Here is a 26007-nt window from a genome sequence, read left to right as displayed (position 1 = left end):
TTCCCAATAATTGGGTAGGAACAATATCTGGGAGACTTCCACAGAAGCGGCACAGTGTACTAGGGCACCAACAGATTCTATCTGGGCATTCCAAAACAATCTCTCTATGTTCTCTTTCATCAGGTGTGTGTAATCCTGTACTCTCTGCCTGCCTATAGCAACTGCTGTTTTCTTGAACACAGTCTTTTAAAATCTTTTTTGGCAAGCTGTTGATGGTGGTAGTGTGTGGCAGTGGCCTCAAATAGAGTGAAGAGAGTCTTGGTGTTCTAGGTTTCTTAATTTTTCCTGGATTCCACAGGACCACCAGTCTTGAGCTTATCAGTTTTTGGGAGGCTTCCATGCTCTGTCTATCAGCACCTCCTTCTCTGTCTCTCCAGCTTGCTGTTTGCTGGATCCTTTGCTGGCTAGATCCTCAACTACACACAAGTTCACGGTCTGTAGAGTTCATTCACGCAAACCTGCACTGAAGGGATTTTTTACAGGCATTTGTTTGTTTCCCAGATAACCAAAAACATTCTGGGAACTAAAAAGATAACTTGTGTTTGAAGACCATACAATGTCTTACAAACGCTAACAGTTTCTAATTGTAAAACTATGTTGCCTGGCCAGAAACCCTGACAGCACTGGAATTTAAGAGCCCTGAGCACTTTGCACTCAGATTGTGGTTGTTGAAGCATGCTCCTTTTATCTGGGCAAAGCTGAGAGACTGTTTGCTGTCCACAAACGTGACTGCTTCCAATTTGAAAAGGAACTATATTTTAAAATACAGCAAATACTTGAAGCGAAGAATAAATCTGGGGATCTCTTTCCAGAAGAAGAGTGTGAAGTTAGCTAGTTAACACTGTTCACAAAACCTCTTCCACCATATTCTGTTCTCTGAGGTCAGCTGGCAAGCTTCCTGAGAAATAACCTTACAGGCTACTGAGCTTTTAATCCCCTTGTGTTATGAGTTTCTGGAGAGTAACTTTTCAGTATTCAGAATAAATATATTTCTTTCATTTTTTAAAGTATTGTACATAACACGCTCTGTGGGAGCTTGTGGTTGGGGTCACATAATACAGCTGAGTATCTGGTAAGTGGTCACTAGCACAGTCTTGTGATGGTTGGCTTTCGAAGAAGTAAGAGCAATGCAGTTGTCTGCCTCTTTGAGTGTAATTGCTCTAGGCACTGGTAAAGGTTATCTGCTGAACTGAAGCTGTGTGATTGTTGCCTGGTTTTCTAGTCCATGCTATGAAAGTTGGAGATGTGAAGATTGGTAGAAGTAATAATTCCTTTTTTTTTTTTTTAAATCTCTTAAGTTACAGGGTGTTTTTCAGCTGTTGTTATTTCAGTCTCCAAATAAGTCAGGAAGAAGCACTTAGAGCAAACCCCAAACAAATATATGAGAGTCTGCTGCGTGCTGTTTATTTTTAAGAAAGTGCCTGCTATTAGTAAAAGAAGCTCTGATATTGCATAAAGTAGTTTAGAGGTAAAGTTGAGTGTTAAGTACAAATATTAGCATTAAAGCACCTGTAATGAAAGATGCTCCGTTTCAAATTAATTATTTGAAAGTAGAATGCACTATGCATTTGCTGAGCAGTAAATCTCTACAGTACACCCAAGTGGTAAACTGGTGGAGAAATTGAAGAACTGTAAGTAGGCACAATATACTTTGTTTATGTGCTTATAATAAACAAAACAAAACCCTTCCTCTCTTTCCAGAAACTTTTTCACTAAAAGGACAAAGGAACTCAAACCTGCTGTCCAAAGTGCTCCTGGTTGGAAGTTGTTTGGAAAAGTCCCACCCAGGGAAAACCTTCCAAAGGATTCCAAAATTATTCAGCAGGTGAGTAAACATTGCACAACTCTAGGTAGGAAAATTGTAAAATAACACACAGGTACTGCATTTCTTGGCTGTTATATCCACATTGGTGTTATAGGACCGCACGGTGCTCTGAGAACACTCTTCTGGGGCTTTAAGTAATAGTAGTAATTAGTAGTAACTAACGAATTTGAGTTTTATGATTATCTTGTACATTCTTCAGTACATCTCAGTACTTATAAAAAGTATTTACAAGAAGGTGGTATATGTTCAAAAAGCATTTAAGCTGTTTTTGTCATGACATTAGAACTTGCATTAATTTCCCATAAAATTTTGTCTTATTTTACATGGTATGCTGCAATCTGACTAATTTTTCTGTTATCATACTTGCCTTGAAGGGTTCCTATGTAGGTAATTTGTGACAAATTGGTTAGAATTCTGAAACATGTCATCTTCTTTAAATTAATGTTTTAATCTCATTCATGATACTTTGTTGCAAAATAATACTGTAAATTAAACTTGTTTTTGAACTACTGGAATTCTTCACAAAGATACCTTTGATTTCCTTCCTCTGTCACAAAGTTGCACTTCCATATAATTGTTCCTGTGGAATCTGTCTTTGATAAAATACTAAAATGTCAGTCTTCAAAGGTGAGCAATTGGTAATGTGTCATTAACGTCACGTTAGCGTGCAAACCTGAAGCTGAAAGATTTATTGACATAGGAAATATGAATGTCCCCTGTGTTGGTTAAAACAGTAACCTGAGTCTCTTGAGGGTGCTTTCTGTGTCTCCTTTCTTAAATTCCAAATAAGCTGTGATGTGTTTGGCAGATGTAACTGGCTGTGAATGAAGCAGTGTTCAGTTATCTCCTAGAAAGAGCTTTGTGACAAAGAGGGCCTTTTGGGAGCAACCAAAGTGAAAAATGTGAGGATCTTTTTAAAGGAGTTTAATGCAGTGGGACCTGTGACACAATAAAATGTTGCAAAAAAATGATGAGATTACAGAAAGATCAGTCTTGTGCATTGAAACTACAGGACCTTTAAAGGTCCCTTCCAGCCCAAGTTATTCTGTGGTTTGTACTGTGAAGTAAACTGAATGCTTTTTCTACATTTTCAAATACAATTTTCTTATTTGAGTGGTTTTCCTCTTTGAGTGGGAGAGGGCAAGCATTCTTGGTTTGCTTGCAGGTGCATGCTGTTGGCCTTGTGCTGTGAAAACACTGTGGTAAAATCCAGATGTCTCTTCCATCCTAAGAAATCGAGAACCTGCACAGTGTTACCTGTCATCTGCTTACTGTTTTCTAGTAATGAAGATACTAGTGAAGACTCTGGAGACCGTGTTATAACAGAATGCTTTGGGCTGGAAGGGAGTCCTACTCTCCCTACTATGGGCAGGCACCTTGCAATAGACCAGGTTGCTCAGAGCCCTGTCCAACCTGACTTTAAACACTTTAAGGGATGGGGCATCTTTCCTGGGATGGATCACAGCTTTCCTGGGCAACCTGTTGAAGATGATGATCTGAAGAAATAGTCCTACTTTCTTATTCTGTTGTCCCTCAGTGATTGTGTTTGTTTTAAATTGTAGTGTTCCCATTTTTTAACTCCTCCAAAGCGTCAGAAAAGCAAATATATTACAATAATGTATTATCTTTAACCATGATTGAGTTGCTTCTAGTCATGTGGTTTATGCTATAATATTTTCCAGATTAGAGTTACTGTTGGATTTACATAATCTTGAGTAAAGTATCAGTAATAGCTAATAGTTTTAGCTTTGTGTTTGGCTAAAGCATGTGTGGTCTTTAGATAAAGCCTCATGAGCTAAGAGATACAGGTGCCAAAGGGGGAACCAGCTTTGGCAGTATGCTCTGCACACAGTTAGAGCTATGTACCTAAGGAAATTTGATCTTAAATTGGGAAATGACCCTAATGTCCCCATAATTAGCATGTGTCAAATGTCTTGCGTGTGTTTAAAATTTACTATATAGGTCTGTGTGCATATGCCTTTGAAGAAAAGCCAGTGATTTCTTTTCTCAAAAAATGTTCAAATTTGCTAAGCTGGTGATGGGTTAGAATGAATATAGGCACACTTGGTATTGGAGAGCAGTGGGGCATTCATTTCAAATGGCTGACTGTAGTCTCTAGACTAATTCCTCACTAGGCTGGAGATGTGAGTGAAAAGAATATAAGGCCTTCAAGAAGTTGACAGAAATATGATTAAAGCTTAATGTGTTTTGTTCACATGCAATTCTGTGAACCTGTCAGGTTACTTCATAACCTACATGGAATGTCTCTCCAAACTTGCACTTCGACTTTCTGAATCAGAGTGGAGGGATCAAATATGATTGAAACAGAAACCCTGCATTTCCCCCCAATTTTAGCTCTTTGAGGTCAGAACCCTGGTTACTTCTTGTTAACCAGCTTTTGTAAAATGAACCTTAGGTGCTAGACTACAAGAGGGTAGGAAAGCTGCCTGTGAGGGAGTTTATGGTAGTTTATTATTAGCCACAAAGCTTGCCATTCCTGAACATTATTTTTCATGGTTGGACACGGTCCTTTCACTTTACTGATGTCACTGGCCAGCTTTGGGAGGGTGCAAATAAACCCTTGATTAAGGAAACTGAGTAATGAGTCAGCATCCTGCATGTAAAAGATGAGATCTTAAGAAGCCCTGTTGCAAGAAAAATTAACTCCCAACAGGAAAAACTTTGCAATTAATAGGAGGAGGAAGTCTTTTGGATAAGGATAATACATCAAAATTTTATGGCAATATCATGAAGCATGAAGTACTTTCCTATTAGTAAAACTAAGAAAAATTGCATCATTGTAGATTTGTAGCCAAAAGATTGATAGGGCTTATATGCTCCTTTTCCATCCTGGTTGAAGGAAGCCTCCTTTGTTCTTTTTGTTATGGTCGGGATGATGTAGTAAATCACTGATTACATTTAAGCGAATGCTTGTGGCTCCCAGTCACTGTCTATCAACTAGACACTGCTCTATGTGGCTCTCCAGAGAAGTCAGGTAGTGCTTGTAGTATCTTGAATAATCTCCAAGAAAATCTGGAAACTTAATTGGGGATACCGTTTCAGACATTTTTCAGATGGCAATGCCAGCCATCTGTGCCTTCAGAGACTGTCTAATGAATATTACTGTAAATAATTTCTTTGCAAGCCTCTCAGCCGGTGTAGAAGACGATGAGCGTTTCCGAGGCGCGGCAGCATGCGGGGTTTGCCGGCACAGGCCCTGCAGCTGTGCCGCCGCGGGCGAGATGCGCTCGCTCAAACTGGGTCAGAGGTTGAAAGTTCTTGGCAGCTGCATCTCCCCACTCGCAGCTGCTGGCACGCTCATCTCTCCTTGGATTTAGAGCTGCCCAAGCATGATGTGATTGAGGCCAACTCTTTTGCTGGACATCTCCTTCCTCTGGGCTTCTTTCCTTCACTGTTTTTTTTTGAAAAGGGAAAACAACTCCCCAGGACTGCAAATGTCAAATGCATTTGATGGTTTTAGGAAGTGTGTCTTTTTTCATGAACTGCAGCTAATAAAACTAGCTATTGTAAGAAGCATGTTGTCATTAATGATCAGTTTGGTAAATTCTTTTCAGTCTGTACAGAAATCTGCTTTAAATTAGACTGCTGAAATAGTTTAATGCAGAAGCATTTAAAGCAGAAACAGACTTGTGGGCTGATATATAACATTTTGGAATGTATTGACTAAAGTCCAAGTTCTGTTTAAAAATGCAAGCTCAATTTCAGTTTTTGTGTTTACAGTTAAAGAGCTTTTAATCTGATAATTTTTTTCTGAATATCAAGTCATTAAGTTTAGCTTATTAAAGCAGGCTTGCATACTTTTTATTAACGTGTTTAAAGCAGTATGGTAGGTTTTGTCCTAATATACCTGAATTAAAGTAAACTCAAAGTATGCAATTACACGTTGCAAAATAAAAACCAAGCAACACGTACACTAAATTTGCTTTATCAGCAGTTTTAATAATGCTTCCCTCAGTGGCAGCCTTAAATGAAGTGGGAAAAAAAAAAGCTTCTTTTCTACTTAAATCTGCCACACCATTAAAAGCTTGCAGTGATTTTAGAAATGAGTGCTTATTCAGATGTGAAGCCATCTTTTCCAGTAGCTATCAACTTGTGTACAAAATGGAAGGTTTTAATCTTAGACAGTCCGTTAAATACTAGCTTTGACTGGGTCACTGTTGTACATCTAACCTCTGAAAATACTTTGAGGTGGCTCTGAAATCTTTACGAAAAAGAAATATTTGACAGCTAAAAAACCATAAGTGTCTTCACTTGAATATTTTTCCAATGTTGTTATCTCCAGTCTGAGATCTAATGGAGAAATTGCAGTCATTGATTCGGCAGAATTCCTGTGGTCTCCCAGGGACAAGGGTTTTCAGAGGCTTCTCTTCAGAGCAACAGATGTGTTTTGAATCAGTTTTCATATGACTCAAACCTTTTGGCTTGCAATATTAACTCTTCCCTCCAATCTTGGTTGTTAGAGTTTTAAACGTGCACAAAGCTATTAATGCTTATAAAATGTGTATGTGTGTTTGTAAACAAACCCGAGGACTATGTCAGAGAAGTTGTTGAATGCTTTTTTACAGGAGTGATTCTTAAGCAGATTGTTGTTTAGAGGTCATGTTGGCTCACCTTGCACTACTACTGGAAGAAAATGAAAGGCAAGACTTTTGCCTGTTTGCCAGATACAGGGCAGAAATACATTGGTAACAATCTGCCTTGAAACAAGGACAGATAATTAATGGGGCTATTGGGTCTTGCCAGGAACCTGTAACACCTGAATGACAATTTGCCCTACCAGAAGCAGTGAGATGGTTTTCTCTGGAGATGCTGTAGCAGTTCAGATTCTCAAGAAATGTCCCACATCATTCAATTATCACATGTGTAATCAGTAAAATCTCTATTCTACAAGTAAACCATAGACATTCCCCAGTGTTTTGGATTTCTTCAATGATTGTCTTGTCAGTACAATGGTAGTGAAACTGGTAGGACCTCAGAGTGACAGATGCTTTCTTTTGTTTTGCATAAAGGCCATAAAGTACAGTTCAGCTCCTACTGCCAGGATGTCCCAAGTTGCTTTGACAAGGGAAACTTGTTAAGGAGAACATCTTACGATGTCAGTGCTATGTTGGTGGCACAAATGCACCTTCAGGGGAGCACCTTACAGGGGGGATGGGATTGGTGTTTTGAAAATAATGTGGAAATATTGAATCTGCTGATGTGAATTCTTCTGATTGCTGTTGTTTTTAAAAACAAAGTCTTGAAGGACAGCTACAAAGAGTATTGAAGCAACTGTTCACTTCCTAAGGCTTGATAAAGAAAGCGTAGGCATACATAGGTATGTATTTTCATTTCTGTTCCTGAAAGTTGCTGGATTTGGAGGAAATAAATAATATAAATTGAGGTAATAAAATTATAGAACATATTTTACTTTGATTTGGTGGGGCATGATTTTTTTTTCCCTCTTCTGGATCCTCTAATTGTGGATCCCTCTCCTTCTCTTGGGCCTTTGAATTCCTTTAGCAAGGCATGATGCATAGGATTTTTTTCTTCTCTCAAAGAACTGAGCATTTGCAGGTTAAGCAGACATACTGCTGAGCTTGAAGTGCTGAGAAAACAAAATCATCATCTAGGCAGGCTGTATCGTGGACATTTATTTTAAAGTGTGAGATTGTGGGGTTTTTTTGTTGTTCTGTTTTAATATAAATCATACCCTTCCAAGGCTGGCATTGGTTCTTCAGTACTGAGAAGGAAAGATAGTGTGGCAAGGGAAAAGAAAGCCTTTAAAAATTGTTTCTATGGTTCTGAACACTGCAGGTGTGTTTTGTTGAATTCATGATAAAAACCTTATTTTCCTTCTTCCAGGCACTGTAAGTCAAGGCTTAAAAGCAGTGGGCTTTGTTTGCCACTTTCTCCACGCCCCATCTTTTAGCTTGGCTTATCTTTCCATTATAAAACCAACTTTGACTTTTGCTTGGAAATGTGCAGAGCCATGGTTGTACAGGGTCTCCTGTAGCTTGGCTTGCTTTTATACCTGGTTGCCTTGCTGCTTGAATGGTGCTTAGAATCTTATTTATAATGGAAGTGACTGTTGCTCAAAGCATTACAAATACATCTCTGTTCTCACCAGCAAGGCTGAGGTATAGCCCACTTTTGAGCTTTCAGTTTATAAATACTGATGATAACGTGGCAGAGGACAATGTTGTTTTTCCTTTCTAACAGTGTGTGCCTTCCAAGGCTGTGGTTAAGTCAGTCTAATGTCCATAAGTGGTGTGCAGTGGGGAGACACAGGATGTGTCAGGGACTGCCTTTGTCATGCACTTGAGAAACACCATGGAAAAAATCTCCCTTTGAGCAAAGGGGCTGATTGCTGAAAATATAAAACATCAATTAAACCAGAAAAACAATCCAGTCAAAGTCTATACAGATCCTGCACAAGTGGGAAGTCTTGGTATATATATTTGAAGGGCTGAAAAAGGAGGAGGAACAGACACATCCAGGTTTTTTCAAATATACAAGATAAATACTCTACATGTGAATTTAAACGTTGGCTTGCATGTTGGTATTTTGTAATGATCTTTTCCTTCATTTATTCACTAAGGCTCTGCTTCTGTTTTTCTTATTAGGATGACAGTTCTGGCAGTCTTGCATCAATATCTGCTCTCAGTCTATTAAATACAGGGGTATGAAATTTAATATATACTTTTTTTAGTTGTATTTGATGCCATGCATGGGGCTGTGTAGCACTCATTAAAATAGTACAAACATCACATTTTCACAGTAGCATGAATATTTTATGGCACTAACCATCAACTCATTAAAAACCATTAGTAAAATAAACAAGTTTCACATGTGAATCTCACTAACTCAAAGCGATAGAGTATTGTTTATTGTTTATATTGCATGTTCTTGAATAGCAAGAAATAGGCAATCATAGAGCTTGACATAGTTTACTTTCTATGTTTGCTGTGCCTCATTGCTTAATGGTAAAAGTTGTTGAAAGGCTTAATTTGTAATATTTTTGAACACCTTATTAAATTTGACAATTGATATACTAGAGTTTTCTTTCTGTCACTGAGCCACACAAGCTATTAACAGTGGCACTTCAGATGCTTTTAATGGCTACGTCCAGTGTGAAATTGGAAACCTAGAAAAGCATAGCTATTGAAACTTCTGTTACATTTTTACCTTATCTATTTGCTGTGACTGGCATCCTTCTAGAATTGTGCATGCCCATTACTTGGTAAACTTTTTATATAATTCTGCACTCTGTGTCAAACATGAATAGTACAGATTGGCTTTTTAGCTCTGTGGCGCTGTGAAACAGAGCAGTCATGTAACTGCTGGTTGATTCTGATGCCTGTGGCTCACATTACAGGGCCTGGCCACTCTCATCATGTCTTTATTGGGCCCAGGGCCTGTGGCTTCTTGTAATCAAAAGAAGATGAAACTTGATGCACCTTATTAAATATCCAATTGAGGAAAAAATACAGCAAACAAAGAATTGAAGGTGGATGGCATTAACTTTGGAAGATTGATCTAGAAACTCTTAAGTGTCTGTTTGGTTGTCCTTTTGTACTGTGTGAAGATTAGTATTTTCTTCTCCATCAATACATCTGTTCTTTTTATTTCACCTGCAAATTAGGCAAGAATGTACTGTTCTGCCTGTCCTGACAGCATCTGGAATTCTTATTTCTGAGAAAATGTCTAGTTTATGACTCACAGAATTTTTCAGTGACATCTGCTCTTGCTATAAACACTTCTTTGCTTATAATCACCTTATATCCAGTGCTAGCTCAGCAATTTTAACATTTAACCTGAAGGCAATATGCATCCTTATGTAGGGTTATTCATTAGCAGAAATTCTTCCTACATGGGTGCACTCCTAGGTGATTCTGTTAATGCTTCTATCCTTGGATCGTCAACCCATTCAAATGAAGGCACACAATCTTTCTGATGATATATCTAGTTAGCTGTAGAAAATAATGAAAATAATCATATAGATGTTTCATAGACTCATCTGCTCCAGTCAGATGCATGTAGAAGGGGGAAAGGTTTAAAACCATTTGCACAATATATGGCAATCCCCATTCTGTTTCCTCAGCAGAAGTCACAGTTGATTGTTTTAGTATCAGATTTAGCATTAGAGAGGAGAAAGCATGTTAGAAGAAACTGTCGTACTCAGGATGTTTAATTGGAGTATTAGTATGCCTTGACATCTACTTAAATAGAGGCAATCCTTAAGATAGGGGGAAGTTAATTCAATGTTGTATTCTTTAGTTGCATAAATTCTCTGCACATCAGATGGTCTTTCTCCTCCAGCATACCTACAACAGAATTGAATGTGTGGTATTTTGTCTGTATAATTGGTACTGTGAGAACTGCCATTGTCCTTGTAACCAAAGGCTTTTATCACTCATTCCCAGGAGTTCAGCTTTTGTTGTTGGATCATAAATAGATCATACTTATTTCCAGATTCATGTTGAATTTTACGGTTGGTATTTATTCCTTTACAGCTGTATAGTTTGGGCTCTGTAGATGCAAGTTTGTCTTCTAACACTGAATCCCTGTGTTTGCACTTAGCTAAATACTTCATTCCCACAAGCCTACCCTACTTCAGGTCTACTAATGCTTTTGGAATGCTGCAATGCAGCTGGTTTTCCTTTCTCTAAGGTCATTGGAAGAAGAGGCTTTGAGTAGTTACTTATGTTACAGAGAGCAATCCAGTACTGTTTAAAGGTATCGAAAATTACTCTCAATGATCTGACTGTCCTTTATGGTTCTACAAGAGAAAGATGAATGAAACTTCAGACTTGCATGTTTTCCTTGGTGATAACAAAAAGGTGTAAGCAATGAAGACCACTGTCGGTTTATTTACTTTTTAAAAATTTTTTAAATTATTTTTTTTTAGAACACCAGGGCATTTTTTTTTTGTGTTCTTTGTTGTGGTGGTAGGGGCTGGGGTTTTTTGGATTTGGGTTTTTGGGTGGGGTTTTTTGTTGTTTTGTTTTAAGAAGATACTATTTGAGATATCTTTATCTTCTTAAATAAATGCTGTTTTATAAGCAGAAGATGTTTTCCCAGCCCCAGTGTTACCTGTCTGTAGGTTAATAGGTTTATCTGTATCTCTGCAGGAATAAATACCAGAAATGCGAGTCCCTCTACATATCAAAGTACTCTTAAGTATATTGTCACAGTGTGTTTCAGGAAAAACATGCTTTTAGCTTCTTACCTGGTTAATTATTGGCAGTGGTAACAGGATGCAGTTCCAGACTCAGTAGGAAGATAACTGTTTTTACTTTTTATTAAAGCTGAAATTTGTTTTTTTTTTTTAATTTTAGAATTATGAAGTGTCCTGGAATTTTCAATAAATGCCTGATATGTTGCAATAAAGATTTTTTAAAATAACCTTCTCTAAGCTTGTGAAACCATACATATGACACTTCAAAAATATTTTTTTTTTAACATATACGGGTTTTACGTAGTCTTGAATCTTAGCTGTCAGCTGCTCTATCTTCTGGCACATGCCCTGCATGTTAAGCATTTGACAAGACATTTGACCTTAAATTGTATTTTTACCTTGTTATGGGAGAGCTCACATCTGTCAAAGTGAAATTTTATGTCAGCTAAAGCTTTTTAGATTCTGCATCAAATGATCAGTTAAAGATATTGGATTCTTTACATCTAGTCATACAAAGTACTCCAAAAAAATGGATAATTTATTTGCATAAGTTCTCTACACATCTGATGGTTGTGGGATCTAATCTTCAGATAAGTTTCCTAGAGCACAGGCTTCTTGAGGAAAAGCATCTTCCTTTGGAAGATTCTGATGCTTTGGAATGTGTTTCAGTTTGGGGAATGTGCAGCCATGACAGTTTGAGCCTGAGGCTATTTTGGTCTCTGTTTTGACTCTTTCTAGTGACACTTTTAGTTTTCCTTCTCTGCCCATGTGATATCTTTTTTACAAGGCCCAACTGTTCATGATGTGTACTTACTTTCAGAAACACAATTGGATGATGAGTTCTACCTCTTGTGAAAATCTCTGTTGAAGAATTTTTAATTTTTTGTGTTTTTCTTTCTCTGTTGCCTTGGAAATAGTGTATCAATTCTTAGCACATGTGATAGCCAGAAGTACTAGCATTGTTCACATCTATTGTTTGTATTAAAAAAGGTAAGAGTGGCTTTGTTTCTGATGTACACCTTGCAGTGCTTTTTTAAATCTTTTTTTTTTCTTTTCCTTTAGAGCTTGCATACAAGTTAGATATGTAGAGATGTTGAAAAGGTTGCTGATGTTTGAGCTTCTCCATCTCTGACCACTAAATGAACTTGATTTGGTGACTCTTGTTACAAGGGAGAATATGGAAGTAAATCAGAACTTCTACCAAGAATAGGAGGGATACCATTGCTATTGTACTGCAGCCTGGATGCTGATCTCTGGGTGTTATCACAGGATACACCCCTAATTTACAAATGTACTGGCATGTCCTGAGGTATACAGCATGATAGCAGTACTGATGTTGTTTCTATTTTTAAGTGGAATGAAATAACTTTAGGCCTGAGAATGTGTGTATTCATTCATATGGTGAGCATTGATTTTTTGGTTCTTCTTGTGCTTGTGTAAATTACAACAGAACTCACCACTCCTGTGTCCAGTTGTTTAAGATAGTTGTTTCAATGTGCTGAATGGTGTTGATGCATATTATTCCATTAACTTGGCAGTAAATTTTTATTGACAGAGGCTAAAAAGAAGGGGATGTGAGATTTGAGGTTTTCATCTGGGTCCATTTAGCTTTTTTCCTAAGGATTGTATCATATTTCTGTTTAGTTGAGTTGCTGTTGTAGTAAAAGGATTAAAATTCTTTCTTCCTCAGAATCTTGTGTGTATTGAAAGCAGTTAAATATTCCTAAGTAGATTGCATGTTTTAACCTCAGAGGAAGGAAATTGTATGAAACAGACTTGTAATGATAAATACTGGTGTAGTGTCACTGAGTATAGTGTAGGTGGTTCTGGTTAATGTGGGTGTGATGGTGTTGTTAGAGGCCTCAGGAATGAGAGGTGTACTGGATCTTAAGAGGGGCTGGAATCAAGTGGAAGAAATGGAAGGAGACCCCTGTTCTTGATTAGTGCTCTTTGTTGTTAGTGGTGATTTTTTTTTATTGTCATCTTCAAATATTGCTTAAACATACTTGTGCACTAGCTAGGCTGGGTAGATTGTGTAGATATCTTTACTACCTGATCCTGGGATGCTCAGTTGAAATACTGAACTAGATTAGATCAAAGATTTAGTTGATACAAGAAACTGCTTTCTCATTCATCTTTACTTAGCAGTCTTGGAAAGCTGCACTGTTGCTATCAGTGTAGTGTTTGCTGCTTGCTGTCTTATTAAGCAACGTTAAAATATTTAATATGAAATTATTTATGCATTAAGTAGTATCATGCTTATTAATTTGGAGTGAGGCTGAAAGTTGAAATTTAATTTGTATCAATCATGTTGTTTAGGAATATGAAGCACGGACAGGAAGAATGTATAAACCTCCACCCCCATCAGCAAGACGTAAAAATATTGAGTTTGAACCGCTTTCAACGACTGCTTTGATTCTGGAGGATCGACCAGCGTAAGTATGATTCTGCTGTGCAACTGAAGGACTGAATTTTAGATACGTTTCTGATGAGCTAAAATTCACAGGTCTTGTGTGAAAGAATCGTTGGATTATTCTGTCCCACATAATAACCTAACAAATACTTCCAGAGGAGCCTTTAAGTGTATCACAGTCTCACTGTAATGGAACCACCCATCTGTAAACTACTGTATCTCACAGCTGTCTGTGACCATGCTCCGGGCATCCTCAAAGTCTTCAGGAATTTCCTTGATTGATTTCTTCACTGCTTTCTCAGTGTGCACTTCCTTCTCCCTTATCCTCCATTCCCCTATTTTGGAAACGTAAAAACATATTCGGTAGGTAATACCTAAAAGTGCAGCTGGAGGCAAGGAAACAGCAGATGCAGATGTAACAAAACCCACATTAAGTACAAATAAGAACAGTGATGAAAAATGGGTAATATATTGGTCAGTATTTTCAGCTATACAGCCTTCAGCAAGCTGAAGGAAAGAGAGAGGACCTGCTTGACAAGAGCTTGAGGAAAACAAACGGAGCAATACTTTGAAATTGTACCACGAAGAAGCTTGTGATGGCACTGTTAAGTGTTTGCTCTAATCACTTCCAATTAGGAAATGGAAAATAGAACATATTAGTGTTTCTTTGGATATTCTCTCTAGGAGTATATTAGCTCATTCTATGCTAAGACAGAAATATCCTGAATGGAATTATGGATTGCTGTGAGTATTTGTTTTCATAAATGCATTATTTCTTTTACTGTATGGTAGAGAGTAAGAGATGGAATGACTGGATTGCTGATGTTTTCCTTTACTTTCATAGTATTACAATTCACAAGCTAGGATAAATATGCTTTTACAAATGACACTTGTTTCAAATTGGAGTGCCATCCCAAGCGTGTTGTGTGTTGCCACTGTCTAACCTTTGAAAATATATTCTGCTCTAACTTTCATTGAAAATATTAATAAGTGATTTTGCCTGCTTGTATGAAGGAGATGGAAAACTTTTTTATATTAAATGACAAAACTGTGTTCTACTTCTTTCGGACCGAAGTAGACTAGAGATTAGGTAAGAGGCTGAGACCAAGCACTGTGTTTTAATTTGCTTTGAAGTGGGTCTCCTTGGTGAAGAGGAAGTGTGTTTGGCAATTAGGGGATCATTATGAAGTCAAAAAACGTTTTTATCTGGTGAACTCTTAGATTGCACCAAGCTTTCTTAGCTTTTGCTCTGATATCAGTGGTGATCTGTCCTTTTTCCTTTGGGAAACTTGTCTTCTTTTGTGAGAGTTTTAAAGGGTTAACTACAATGATAAAAACCTTTGCCTTTTATGGAAAATACATCTTCATGGATTTAATATAAACATATGATTAAAATACACATGGGCAGAAATGCATTGGAATAAATAACTAAATGGTATATCAGCATTTCCCTTTTGTCACTCACTTGAGCATCATTCCAGGCGTTCAACAAATTTAATAACCTTACTTTGGGGAAAGCTCTAGGAGAACTAAAAAACAGGAGCGGCAAACATCTAGCAGTTCTCTGCAGCTGTTACTGGAACACTGACAGTATGGCAACCCCAAAGCTCACTTTAGAGAGAAACCAGATTTAATCCTGTTCTGAAATAGTCCAGAATGTCATTTGTGTGTATTGAATTCAGGAACAACTTGTTTTCAGAAATCTTCCTGCCAAATCAGTGGAGGAGGCTTTACGTCACCGTCAAGAATACGACGAGATGGTGGCAGAAGCAAAAAAACGAGGTATGTCAACTGCCAACAATCACTGTAATTCTTCTCACTTCTGCTGCAAAAATAAAGTAAATCCTGGCTTGTAGGCAAGTGGGTACAGTAAAGAACATCTTGTTTAATATCTGGGTTATTCTCTGGTGCATAGGGGCATGCAGTTTAAAACAGATCTCAGCGATCAAATTGTTATTCTGCTACAGTGAATGTAGCTAGGTTCAGAATGCAACTTAACCTTTCATATACTTTTTAAGGAAAAACTTAATTTTTTAAAAGATACTTGTGTATACTTGATCACCTAGATAGTTTCTGGGTACTTGGACTCTTTTTTTTTTCAAGCTGTGTTGCTGCAGTTGCCACTAAGAGCCAAATTATAATAAAGCTGACTGCTTAAAGATCTGGTTTCTTAAGAATTTCAGATCAATTTCAATGTGAAGACAGATGAAAACTTTGGGGTTATTTTCCAATCAGCTGTACCTGTGTGAACCTTACTCCCACTGGACATGGTTAATTTAAAAAACAGATCTGAAGCATCTAGTACTGTGTCAATTTATGAATAGTTGTTGAAAGGACTTTTTTAGTCTTGTGCCTAGTATTCAGGGAATAAGCTATTTTAAGAATCTGTGCTGCATGTTTTACTTGGGCTGTTGTCGTCAAAGATACATGCTTCTGAACTGATTGATCCTCTGTGGGTCTGTGGCAGCTTACCTTGAAAGAAATCCAAGGCATTTGACAATGCATTTCACTCTGCTCTTGTGGTGTGTATCTTGTAAGTTGTGATCTGTGTTCTTTAGTAACAGCATCTTTGGAGGTTCAGCCATGTGTGGTGTTTTCATGTGTGTGCCCTGGTTTATTGTTGCTGCACACTCAAAGCTTCAGTAAAAACTTGAAGCTGGTCAGCCATATCTGTTTACCAGGGAGGACATGTTTACTCTCTTGATGTGTCCAGTGCATGCTTAAATAGAAAATGTCTTGCAATTTCACAGTGGTTCTGAGTGATGTCAGGAGAGCACTGCTCTGTCCTTCTTTTAGCCTTTTTAATAAGAGAATCCACAAATCATTTTTTTTAACAGAAGGCAGGACATTGTTCTCTTGTCCAGCATTGTGACTTTGTCTTAGGTCTTTTAGGTCCTGTTTCCAGAAAAGAAAATACAGAATCCTTTTAGGTGGAAGCTTCAGTAAAATTTGAATAGTTTTAAAATGGATGTACTTCTAAATAATAAATTTATCCACAAATACTGCTGATTAGTCTAATGAAAAAAATAAGGCTCAGATAGAATATGGTTTGAAAATCATGAGAGGAAAAACAGCACTGATGATGTGCTTGCTTATTAGTTATCCTGTGTACTGCAGAAGAGAATTATCTGAGTTTTCTAGCCTGTTTTTTGCTTGTCTAAATCACTGTATTTGAACAACTTAGCTTAAATTAAAAAATGTCCAGAGAAATACACCTACAATCAACAGAAATAGTACTTGCAAGTGTAATTTACCCTCGATCATTTAGACATCTAAATACTTGGGTAGTAGCTGAATAATTTACCTAATAATTTGTATACACTAATACAGAATTATTAACGTGTTATGCCTAACAGAAATTAAAGAAGCACATAAAAGGAAAAAAATAATGAGAGAGCGTTTCAAGCAAGAAGAGAATATCGCTAGTGCTATGGTGATTTGGGTCAATGAAATACTACCTAACTGGGAAGGCATGTAAGTAAAGCTCTACTGTGTAAATGAGGCAAGCGTGGCTTGTTTCTCCTCTGGAAACTGAGGACCCTCATACCTTATCTTCCTTTTCTGTGTTGTCAAGAAGTCAGTTTTTGTTGCCATGATAGAGTGTGAGGTCATTACAGAGCAACATGAAATGTGTTTTCTGGGAGCTGAATGTTTTGGGGTTTTTAATGGGGCTTTAGCATCAGCAGATCTTTGAATATTGATTTGGTAAACAGTATGTTATTTTGCTTGTGAATTGCTGAGTGATTTTAGAAAAGATGTGCAATATGTGCCTTCTTTTTCTTTCTTCTTTTCCCTGCTTCCACGTATTAGGCGTGCTACCCGAAGAGTTCGCGAGCTGTGGTGGCAGGGATTGCCCCCAAGTGTACGTGGGAAGGTTTGGAGTCTAGCTGTGGGAAATGAATTAAACATCACTCCTGGTATGCTCCTAACAGATCACATGTTAATGCATTGGTTATTTTCAAAGAAAAATGTAAACTTTTGTTTAAAAAAAAACCAGGGTGAATTTCTTTCTGAAGAAATGTATTTTGCAAGGTTAGGAACAAGTGTGTTTTGCAATTAGGCATCATAGCCTCATAAATTATGGAAACAAGGTTCAAAACCTGCTTTCAAAAATGTTTAGTATTTTAAGAATTAAGGTAGTGCAATCCCCCCCACCCCCCCGAAAATAATTCTTATGTTTAAAATTGAGAATTTATAGCTTTGCTTTCTTAAGGGGGTGAAAAGGGGAATTGCTTTATTTCATAACTAATGATTGATGAATTGTAAGCATTCTATTAACAAAAATACAAATCTGAATTACATAAGTCATGATTTCCCTGTCATAGTTTGCATGCTCACCACAGCAGAAAGCACAATAGAGTGCACACTATGAAATTGTGTATAGTGGTATGCTTTTGTCTTGGATGGGTGCTTGTCTTACTACTTCCATTTTGGTTATTGGTTTTGTTTTGCTTTCTTGCAGAACTTTATGAAATCTTCTTGTCGAGGGCTAAGGAACGATGGAAAAGCTTCAGTGAGACGAGTTCTGAGAATGACATAGAAGGTGAGATCTGAGAGCTCAACAACCTCCTATTCACTTTTACAAATATAGGAAGTCTCACAAGTTCCTCGGCAATTTCAACATTAACAATACTTGTTAAACATTCTTAAAGTAATTCCCTACTTAAATGTTTGCTGTCTTATAACAAGTCAGCGAGCAAGGGGCTTGGCAGTACCTATTGTATCAATAAAATATTAAAATATTGCATGTGCTGCTTTCGAATGAATGTTTCCTCTGAAATATCAAGACTTGGCTCTCATGAAAATGTTAGATAAAATACAAAAAGAAGAAATGGGAAACTAAATTACAATGCATGCTCTTACTTAGCTTTTCTTAGATGGGTTCTCCTTAGTTGATATCCCTTCCATGATTTTGGGAAAGAAAAAAGAATATCCTCTATTTTTTGGTTCTGGAACGGAGAGGTGTAAAACATAAAACATGACACATTTCAGATCCCACTTGTATTTCTTTGCCTGCCCAGATGGCCTTTCCTCACAAATCTATTAAGCGGGGATGTTAGCACTCTTTTGTAGAATGCAGTTTTTTCACTGGCATGTTGCTGTCTCCTGTGGATGTTCTTTCTGTAAAAAATAGTACCAGTGATGTTTTTAATGTTGGATGTATCCTTTTTATAAAGGTTAACTCTTCGTGCTGTTGATTGATATTTTTTAAAATGCTGCCTGCCCTGTGATAGTGCCTTTTCCATTACTTTAGTTGTTTACACTTGCCATAGCCTGTCCTGAACTAATTGCCTACTTTGACTGTAAATTATTTGGGTCTTCCTTAGGGATAGCCCTGTGACTCATCTGAAGGTTGTCTTGAGACAAGCAATTTATAAAAAATTCTGTGTGTATATGTCTGTAAATATGCTTATCCTTGGAAAACATGTTTGCCATGCCCCTTGGTCTGTGAAGTGGTGGTTTGTTTTTTGTTCTTTTGTTGTGGGTTGTGGGCTGTCTGTTGGGGAAAACTTAGGTAATCTGTTTTTTTGAGAGGTAATAGTTCTGGATGGGAATGAAGGAAGAAGGAGCTGTAATAATTGTGCCAGATGTCCTGGGAAATGCAGTAATAAGGGAAAACTTAAGAGTGATAGAATTTTCATCTCTGAAAAGAAAGCAAGCTGACAGTGCTTATTACTAATCTTTGGCAGCAAAGTCTGGAAGAGCAACTAGCATAGTTTTAGGAAGACAGGAATGAAATGTTGCTTTCCAAGCTTCAGCAGAGCAGGTTCTGTTTAGTCTGTTCATCAAATTGTCATCTTCTGCTTTCCATTTGAAAATCTTGTCTGATTTAAGCCCTCTGAAAGAGCCTTTTCCCCAGGTGCTACCTGTCTTTTTTCCCACATTATCACTAGTGTTTTTATCATGTCCTTGTGGAGAGGATTGGCAGAGACAGTTCAAGGGCTAGCAGTATTTCTTCTAGAGGTTCTTGGGTGAATGCTGCCTTCCTTGTCTTTATGTGCCTACAGGAGTTTTGTTCAGCGTTTTGTAGAATTTATCAGCTTTAATAAATGTTGGTTTTGCTTGCAGATGCAGGTGCATCTGTTGCTGATCGTGAGGCTAGTCTGGAGCTAATTAAGTTGGATATATCACGCACATTTCCATCCCTGTATATTTTCCAGAAGGTAAGATGCCTTTAACTTTAGTTAGGACAGCTTTAAAATTCTGAATAGTTAAACAGGAAATATAACTGGCCAACTGTGGAATAGTTTTTAGAAGTTGTTTGGACTTTTAAAATGTTTTTTAAGTAAGAATAAGGTAGAGACACTTAGTGATGGACTATGAGGGGTTTTTTCTCCTTGAAAAATTGCATGAGAGTCCTGTTGAAGATTATGAAACTACAGGCAGAAATGAGAGTATTCTCACTGCTACAGCAATCTTGATGTGTTCTGGTACACCTTTTCAGGCTTTATGATTTTTATACAGCTACAATATGCACATACATGTATATAAAATAACATGCAATAGCGTAATACAGTAACTTGTGCTACTAAGAATTAAAATATCAGTTGTCTCTGAGAAGGAAAGACCAATCTTGGATCTGTACCAGATATCTTCATTTTCTATTATGTACTGATTTTTGCTGAATTATTTAGTAGTATTATTGTTACTTTTTTTTTTTCTTTTAACGTCTCAAATGCATTTGTGGTAATGCTTGGAGTTAAAAAAATGGTATTTGAGATATGAATAAGCAACAATTCACTGACTCGCATCTTAAAATATCAACTTGTTCCTGTCCTGGATTTTTTTGAAAATAAATGCTTTTTTCTCCTGCCCTTTCCTCTGATTAGGGTGGTCCTTATCACGATCTCCTGCATAGTGTTTTAGGAGCATATACATGTTACAGACCAGACGTGGGATATGTAAGTATTTGCTGTAAAGTGTTTATCACATGGCAAATAAGCTAAAGATGTCATGTATTAAAGTATATTAAGTAAATAGGTGTTCTAAACTTTATGCTACTAGTACTTAAAAAAATAATTAAACCTCGGCTGTTATTTCATAGCAGTCACAATGATGGTAGTTCTTAGAGACAATTAAATGGCTGAAAATGTACTGAATGTCAGTGTTGAGTGTCTGGATTGCATGGAAAATTCTAAATGGGTGTGTTCACAAGACATTATAGTTGTGACAGAGTATCCACAGGGAAAAACCCCTAAGGTGTTAGTGGATTTCTAGTTAGCACCTCACTTGTTTGGTCTCACTGTTGCTTCCCCGTTGCCATTTCCATTGTGATACTCCCTGCCTCACTACTGCACATCCTAAAATCCAGAAACTCCTTCTGAGTGTCTTGCTGACACAGAATAATCACTCCCTCTGAGTTCAGTGAAGATGAGACAGTTTTCAGCAAACATGTCTGTGTTTAAAAACAAGCAAAAAACCCCCCATTAAAAAAACTGTCAAAAACCCCTGAACGAACCAACTAAACCTATCATCTCTCTGAATGGTGTTAGCTTACAGAAGCATTTAAGTAATGAACAATAATGAAGAGAAGAGTTTTTTTTCTTCTTGTTCCTGGGGGTATCTAGGAACATCTTTCACAAGCTCCAATGCTTTGGGGCTCAAAAACACTTGAAAAGTTTTAAGTCTCATCCATGCAACAAAGCATTATTTAGCACAGGGTGTGTCTTCCTCTCTAAATCAGATATGGTTGGGACTCTGCATAAATAACTGGTCAGTTTTTCAAGTTGAAATGTTTTTAAGCCTGAATTCTGTCATCTGTGACCTCATTTTTGGAGACTCACCCATATTTTTTAAGTGAGATTACAAACTCTGCAGGTTCTGAGACGGCTTGTTCCCAGGGTGGAGTTTCAAAAGGCAAATAAGTAATTTTTCATGGATAAGTCTTCTCTTTCCATTAGAAATACAGCTAGTCTTGGTATTTCTTATCACATTTTTTTACTGGTAATATGGCAGTAAATGTAATGTAATCTTATTTCCACACGTATTTATCCTCCAGAAGTGGAAAGCTGATAGACTTTTTCTGATGCATATCGAGACACTTTTCCCTAGTTGGTTAAAATGCTGAGTGCATGGGCTTTTTTTTTTAATGGGAACAGGCAGCATGAATGTTTAGAGACAGTGGAATAAAGATGATTGCAATTGAAATTGGTAAAATTATTGTTAGCATAATAGGTATTCAGATCATCACTTAACTACAAGAATCATGCTCTTCACTTCTGTTGCAGGCTAAAGTGGTTTTGGGAGAGTAATGGTGGAAAAATGTAAACTTGCATTGCAGCTAACCACCTAGAAGTAATTTTATATATGTGAAAAAATACGGTTTGGCGAGTGGAAAGACATGTATTGAGTGTTCTGAAACAGAATTTTGTCTCAGTTCCAAGGTATCTGTCTGGGTCTAAACTGTCCCATATGTGAAGTTTTTCTCCATGACTGCTTTTCCCATAGTTCAACAATGAACTTGAGACCAGGTTTTGTTTCTCGTGAGCTCTGCGTTCACCCTGTGTGGTTTTAACTTGTATTTCAAGTCCTAAGGACTTGTGATCATGAGACTTCCCAGAGCATTTGAACTGCTGAAATCAAATCGATTGCATGCATAAAAATAATTTATCCACATTGTTTCTATTCCTCTGGAAATGTTATGCAATGGTACTTGATAAATTGCAAACTGTAAATATTTCCATTTCCAAAGATGTAATATGTACTGAACCTACTCACCTATATTTGCCCGATGCTTTTCCCACTTGAAGGTACAAGGGATGTCCTTCATTGCTGCTGTGCTCATTCTCAATCTGGAAGAGGCAGATGCTTTCATTGCCTTTGCTAACCTTCTAAACAAGCCATGCCAGCTGGCCTTTTTCCGTGTGGATCACAGCATGGTATGCACTGAGTTTTCTGGTTTTGGACCATAACGTTCTTTTGACGTGAAGCATAGTTGTTTAATTAATACCTTCCTTTTGTCCTATTGAATAATGGAGAACTTTAACCTGTGATTACAAAACTGAGAGTACCAGGTACTAATCCATAAAACTCATTCTCATGTTTTGATTTCTCCTCTAGAAACATTTAATCATTTTACTTGTCCTAAGGAGTCACATTGTGCTGTGTTGACATCCTCAGTTCTTGGTGGGGTTTGTGTTGGTTTACAACCAAACATTCTTTTGATGACTGCTTATGATGTGCTTTACTGTCCCTACAGATGCTGAAATACTTTGCAGCCTTTGAAGTATTTTTTGAAGAAAATCTTCCTAAATTGTTTCTTCATTTCAAATCATACAGTCTCACTCCAGACATATATTTGATAGACTGGTGAGTTCATAGAACATAGAAAACCTAACCTTAGAACTGTTGGAACACTTTATATTTTGCTATAGGTCATTCAGCACTGGAAATAAAGCACAAAAAAAGGCATTCAGTAGGTCTTGTGAAATAATGATGAACTGTTTTGTGTAACTGCAGTTCCTCTGGCAGGCTTCAAGCTTTATTAAAAGGGATGTATTCAGTTAAAAAAATGAGACAAACAGGAGTTCTGTGTGTTCATTTTCTTGTTGCTGCAGTCGTGTGACATAAGTAGGGGAGAGAAGGCTACTACATGGTACTGCTAGAGCTACTGAGGGAAGTGTGACTGTAGGAATAGAAACTTTAAAGCAGAGGGAGGATGAAATTTAGGACCTGGTTTGAAAGGGGATAAACTTGAAAATACAGTGAACGGTTTAAAGTAACAAATGTTCTAAAGCAGAGAGTAGCAAGCTCTGTGTGTGTCTGTAATGGAAAGCAGCAGTGCAGGCACCCTTCAAATGTGATACTGCTGTCAAAGCCAGGCAACTGTTTCTGTGCATAAGGATGAGCTTCATCTAGAATTATTAAATTCTTGTGATTTTAATGTGAACAAAGTTGAAAATGTATCACAGAAATGTAGCTATTTGATTTATCATTAGTATGTTAGTGGGATGCAGCCCTCTACTCAGATGAGTTGTGGCTTTAGATTTAGTTTAGGAAACAAATAATTAACAGAGCTGTTAAAATCTATGGCTTAAATGGGAAAGGTTGTTACACAGTTGTGATCTTTGTTGCTTAAGTTCTTATGTGTGTATTATACTCTGAGTATGAAGAGATTTGTCACTTCTTTAGCCAAAGCTTTCTAAAGGAGATGGCATTCAAATGGGAGGATTTCTTGTGGCATAAAAAGAGATGGGTTTCAGAGTACAATTTCTGACTTCAAGAGCTGGAGACTTGTGGATCATTGAAATAGGAGGAAAAAATAAGAGTGTATAAAATAACTTGTCATCTGCTTACTCTGAACTAGTGTAACTGAGATTTAAAGAAAGTTGTCTTTCATCTTTCTGAAACAAGTTATAACTCTTCCTTTTTGTTTGTTTTTGACTCATTTGTAGGATTTTTACACTCTACAGCAAATCATTACCACTTGATCTGGCCTGTCGTGTCTGGGATGTTTTCTGTAGAGATGGAGAAGAATTTTTGTTCAGGACAGGATTAGGAATCCTTCGGTTATATGAAGATATTCTCTTACAGATGGACTTTATTCATATAGCACAGTTTCTAACAAAACTTCCAGAAGATATTACATCAGAAAAGCTTTTTAGTTGTATTGCAGCTATTCAGATGCAGAATAGTAACAAAAAATGGGCACAGGTGAGTTTCTTGGAGATATATATCCAATCAGACACGTCAGCACATGAATATATGGGGCACTTCTTCTCATGGTTATTTAAGCTGCCTGTCTGACTCCTGAACAATGGGCACTTCCTTTCTAGTGTCTCATTCTAGAAAGTAATCTCCATGCTAATACTGTGGTGGTTAATATTGATATTATTATAACACTGGCGGTCTTCACATTCATTAAATTTACTTTTCCAGGTGTTTGCCTCACTGATGAAGGACAACAAAGAAGGGGACAAGAACCATAGCCCAGCACTGAAAAGCTAATGTTGAGGTCTATTGGAAACGTGGAAAACCACTTGATGACAAAGTTGTTTTCACATCATTTCTATGTGGAAAAAGCACTACAGAAGATGTGAAAATGATTTGTAAAAAAACCACAGCTCTCAGTGGAGTAACGAACTGATGAAATCTTCACCCTTTTGCCAGTATTAGTTTTTGCCGTGGGAAGATCTGATTTCACACAGAATACTAAAACCTATGAAACTGAGAAGCGGGGAGTTCATATTTAATACTTTAAAAGAATCAGCTCAATGCAATAAACATTTGTAATAACTTCTGTTGGTACTTTAAACAAATTTTTGAGGCATAACTTTTTACAAACACCACAAAGGCACTTTTTGGAGGGGATGAGGGAAATGCTAAATCTTAAGGCCCCAAAACTGCTATCCAAACCAAATGCTTTGGTACAAACCTTACCTCCAAAATTAACAATTTTCAAGTATTGAGGACCAAATAAGGTGGTTTGGCATCTTTATGTGCAAGGTGGTTAAGATTTGGGAAGGAGTATTGTCTTATTTACTTGTTTGGTTTTTTTTAGTTGCAGCTTCATTCTTCAGTCTGGGCAAATGTAATTAACTCAGGAACTGTAGACGTATCGTGCCCAAATCTAGATAATCTGAATTTTAAACAGTGGTAAGAACATGGCTGCTATTTTCACTGTACAGCTTTCAAAGCAAGTGGTGTTTAAGCATTTGTTTTGGTGTATTGGTTGTGGAGTAAATGGAGTGGGTATTCTGTGAAAGAGTTTTGCCACCAGAAGGTTTATATTGTTGAGCCATTTCCAACTAGAAATACTTACATGTAATGGTGGACACTAGAAAATGACAAGGCTATCTAAAGGTTTTTGTGTTCTCAAAGAAGCAGCCACTTTTAACACTTGGAAATAATGCAGACACAGAATTGTTTTTGAAACTGTCTTTTTATTAGTGTGCAATACTGAAATCCAAAAAGCATCTGGTTTAGTGATACTTATTCTTTAACATCTTTTAACTGTGAGACATAAGGTCATACTGTATGTGTCACGGCAAATATTTTCAAACGTTTCCTGTTCTTGAAGATGCTGTACAACAACCTGTGGTTGTAGGGGACAGAAATTTAAAATGGATAGCACTGCAGGTGAGGAACACTTGCACTCTCTTGATCCATTTTTAGCTAATATTTAATGTAAATAAATTCCTTACATGTGGGTTTTTGTAACTGGTCCCTCTGGAAATCAAGTAAAAATTACCATTATGTATTTTTAAGTGCGGGAGGCTTCCAGTTGTCTGGTGTTTTAAAAGCAGAGTCTGCATAATCGGGGTAAAGATTTAGTGTGGTGTAACTTGCGTTGCTATCTGGTTTAAAAACTACATATATGCTACTCATAACATTACAATTTGAAATGTAAATGTCAGATTTTTCTTAACTTATGTATTCACTACTTTAATTGGATCCAATTTGTCTTATATTTTTGTGTTATCTTGTACAGTTTTCTTACTTTTCAACTATAAATCTGTATATAACTGTAAATAGAAGGATCCAGCCTTCCTTTAAGACCACTAGTACCGATTCCCGTGTAAATAAATCTTACAGCAGCTGCGGCCCGTGCCTCTTCTCCCTTCCTGCGGGGCCGGGCTCAGCGGGGGC

General features: G+C 37.2%; 1 protein-coding gene across 1 annotated transcript in view; it reads left to right on the top strand.

Moving 5' to 3' along the window:
* Window positions 1-25961, top strand: part of TBC1D12 (TBC1 domain family member 12) — a 41277-nt gene extending 15316 nt beyond the window's left edge. Inside the window, 13 exon segments of the mRNA XM_066191214.1 lie at window positions 1702-1825; window positions 8452-8508; window positions 13326-13441; window positions 15119-15201; window positions 16776-16893; window positions 17230-17336; window positions 17882-17962; window positions 19489-19583; window positions 20250-20321; window positions 22170-22298; window positions 22619-22728; window positions 23814-24072; window positions 24298-25961. Of these exon segments, the coding sequence (XP_066047311.1) occupies window positions 1702-1825; window positions 8452-8508; window positions 13326-13441; window positions 15119-15201; window positions 16776-16893; window positions 17230-17336; window positions 17882-17962; window positions 19489-19583; window positions 20250-20321; window positions 22170-22298; window positions 22619-22728; window positions 23814-24072; window positions 24298-24366 (1420 nt within the window). The 3' untranslated portion in view covers window positions 24367-25961.
* The last annotated feature ends 46 nt before the right edge of the window (window positions 25962-26007 follow it).

This window comes from Chamaea fasciata, unplaced genomic scaffold (genome assembly GCF_029207755.1).
Source record: "Chamaea fasciata isolate MVZ Bird 193981 ecotype frontalis unplaced genomic scaffold, bChaFas1.0.hap1 SCAF_9, whole genome shotgun sequence".
Lineage (NCBI taxonomy): Eukaryota > Metazoa > Chordata > Aves > Passeriformes > Sylviidae > Chamaea > Chamaea fasciata.
The sequence above is the reverse complement of the archived record's forward strand: the minus strand, read 5'-3'. Positions and strand labels throughout refer to the sequence as shown.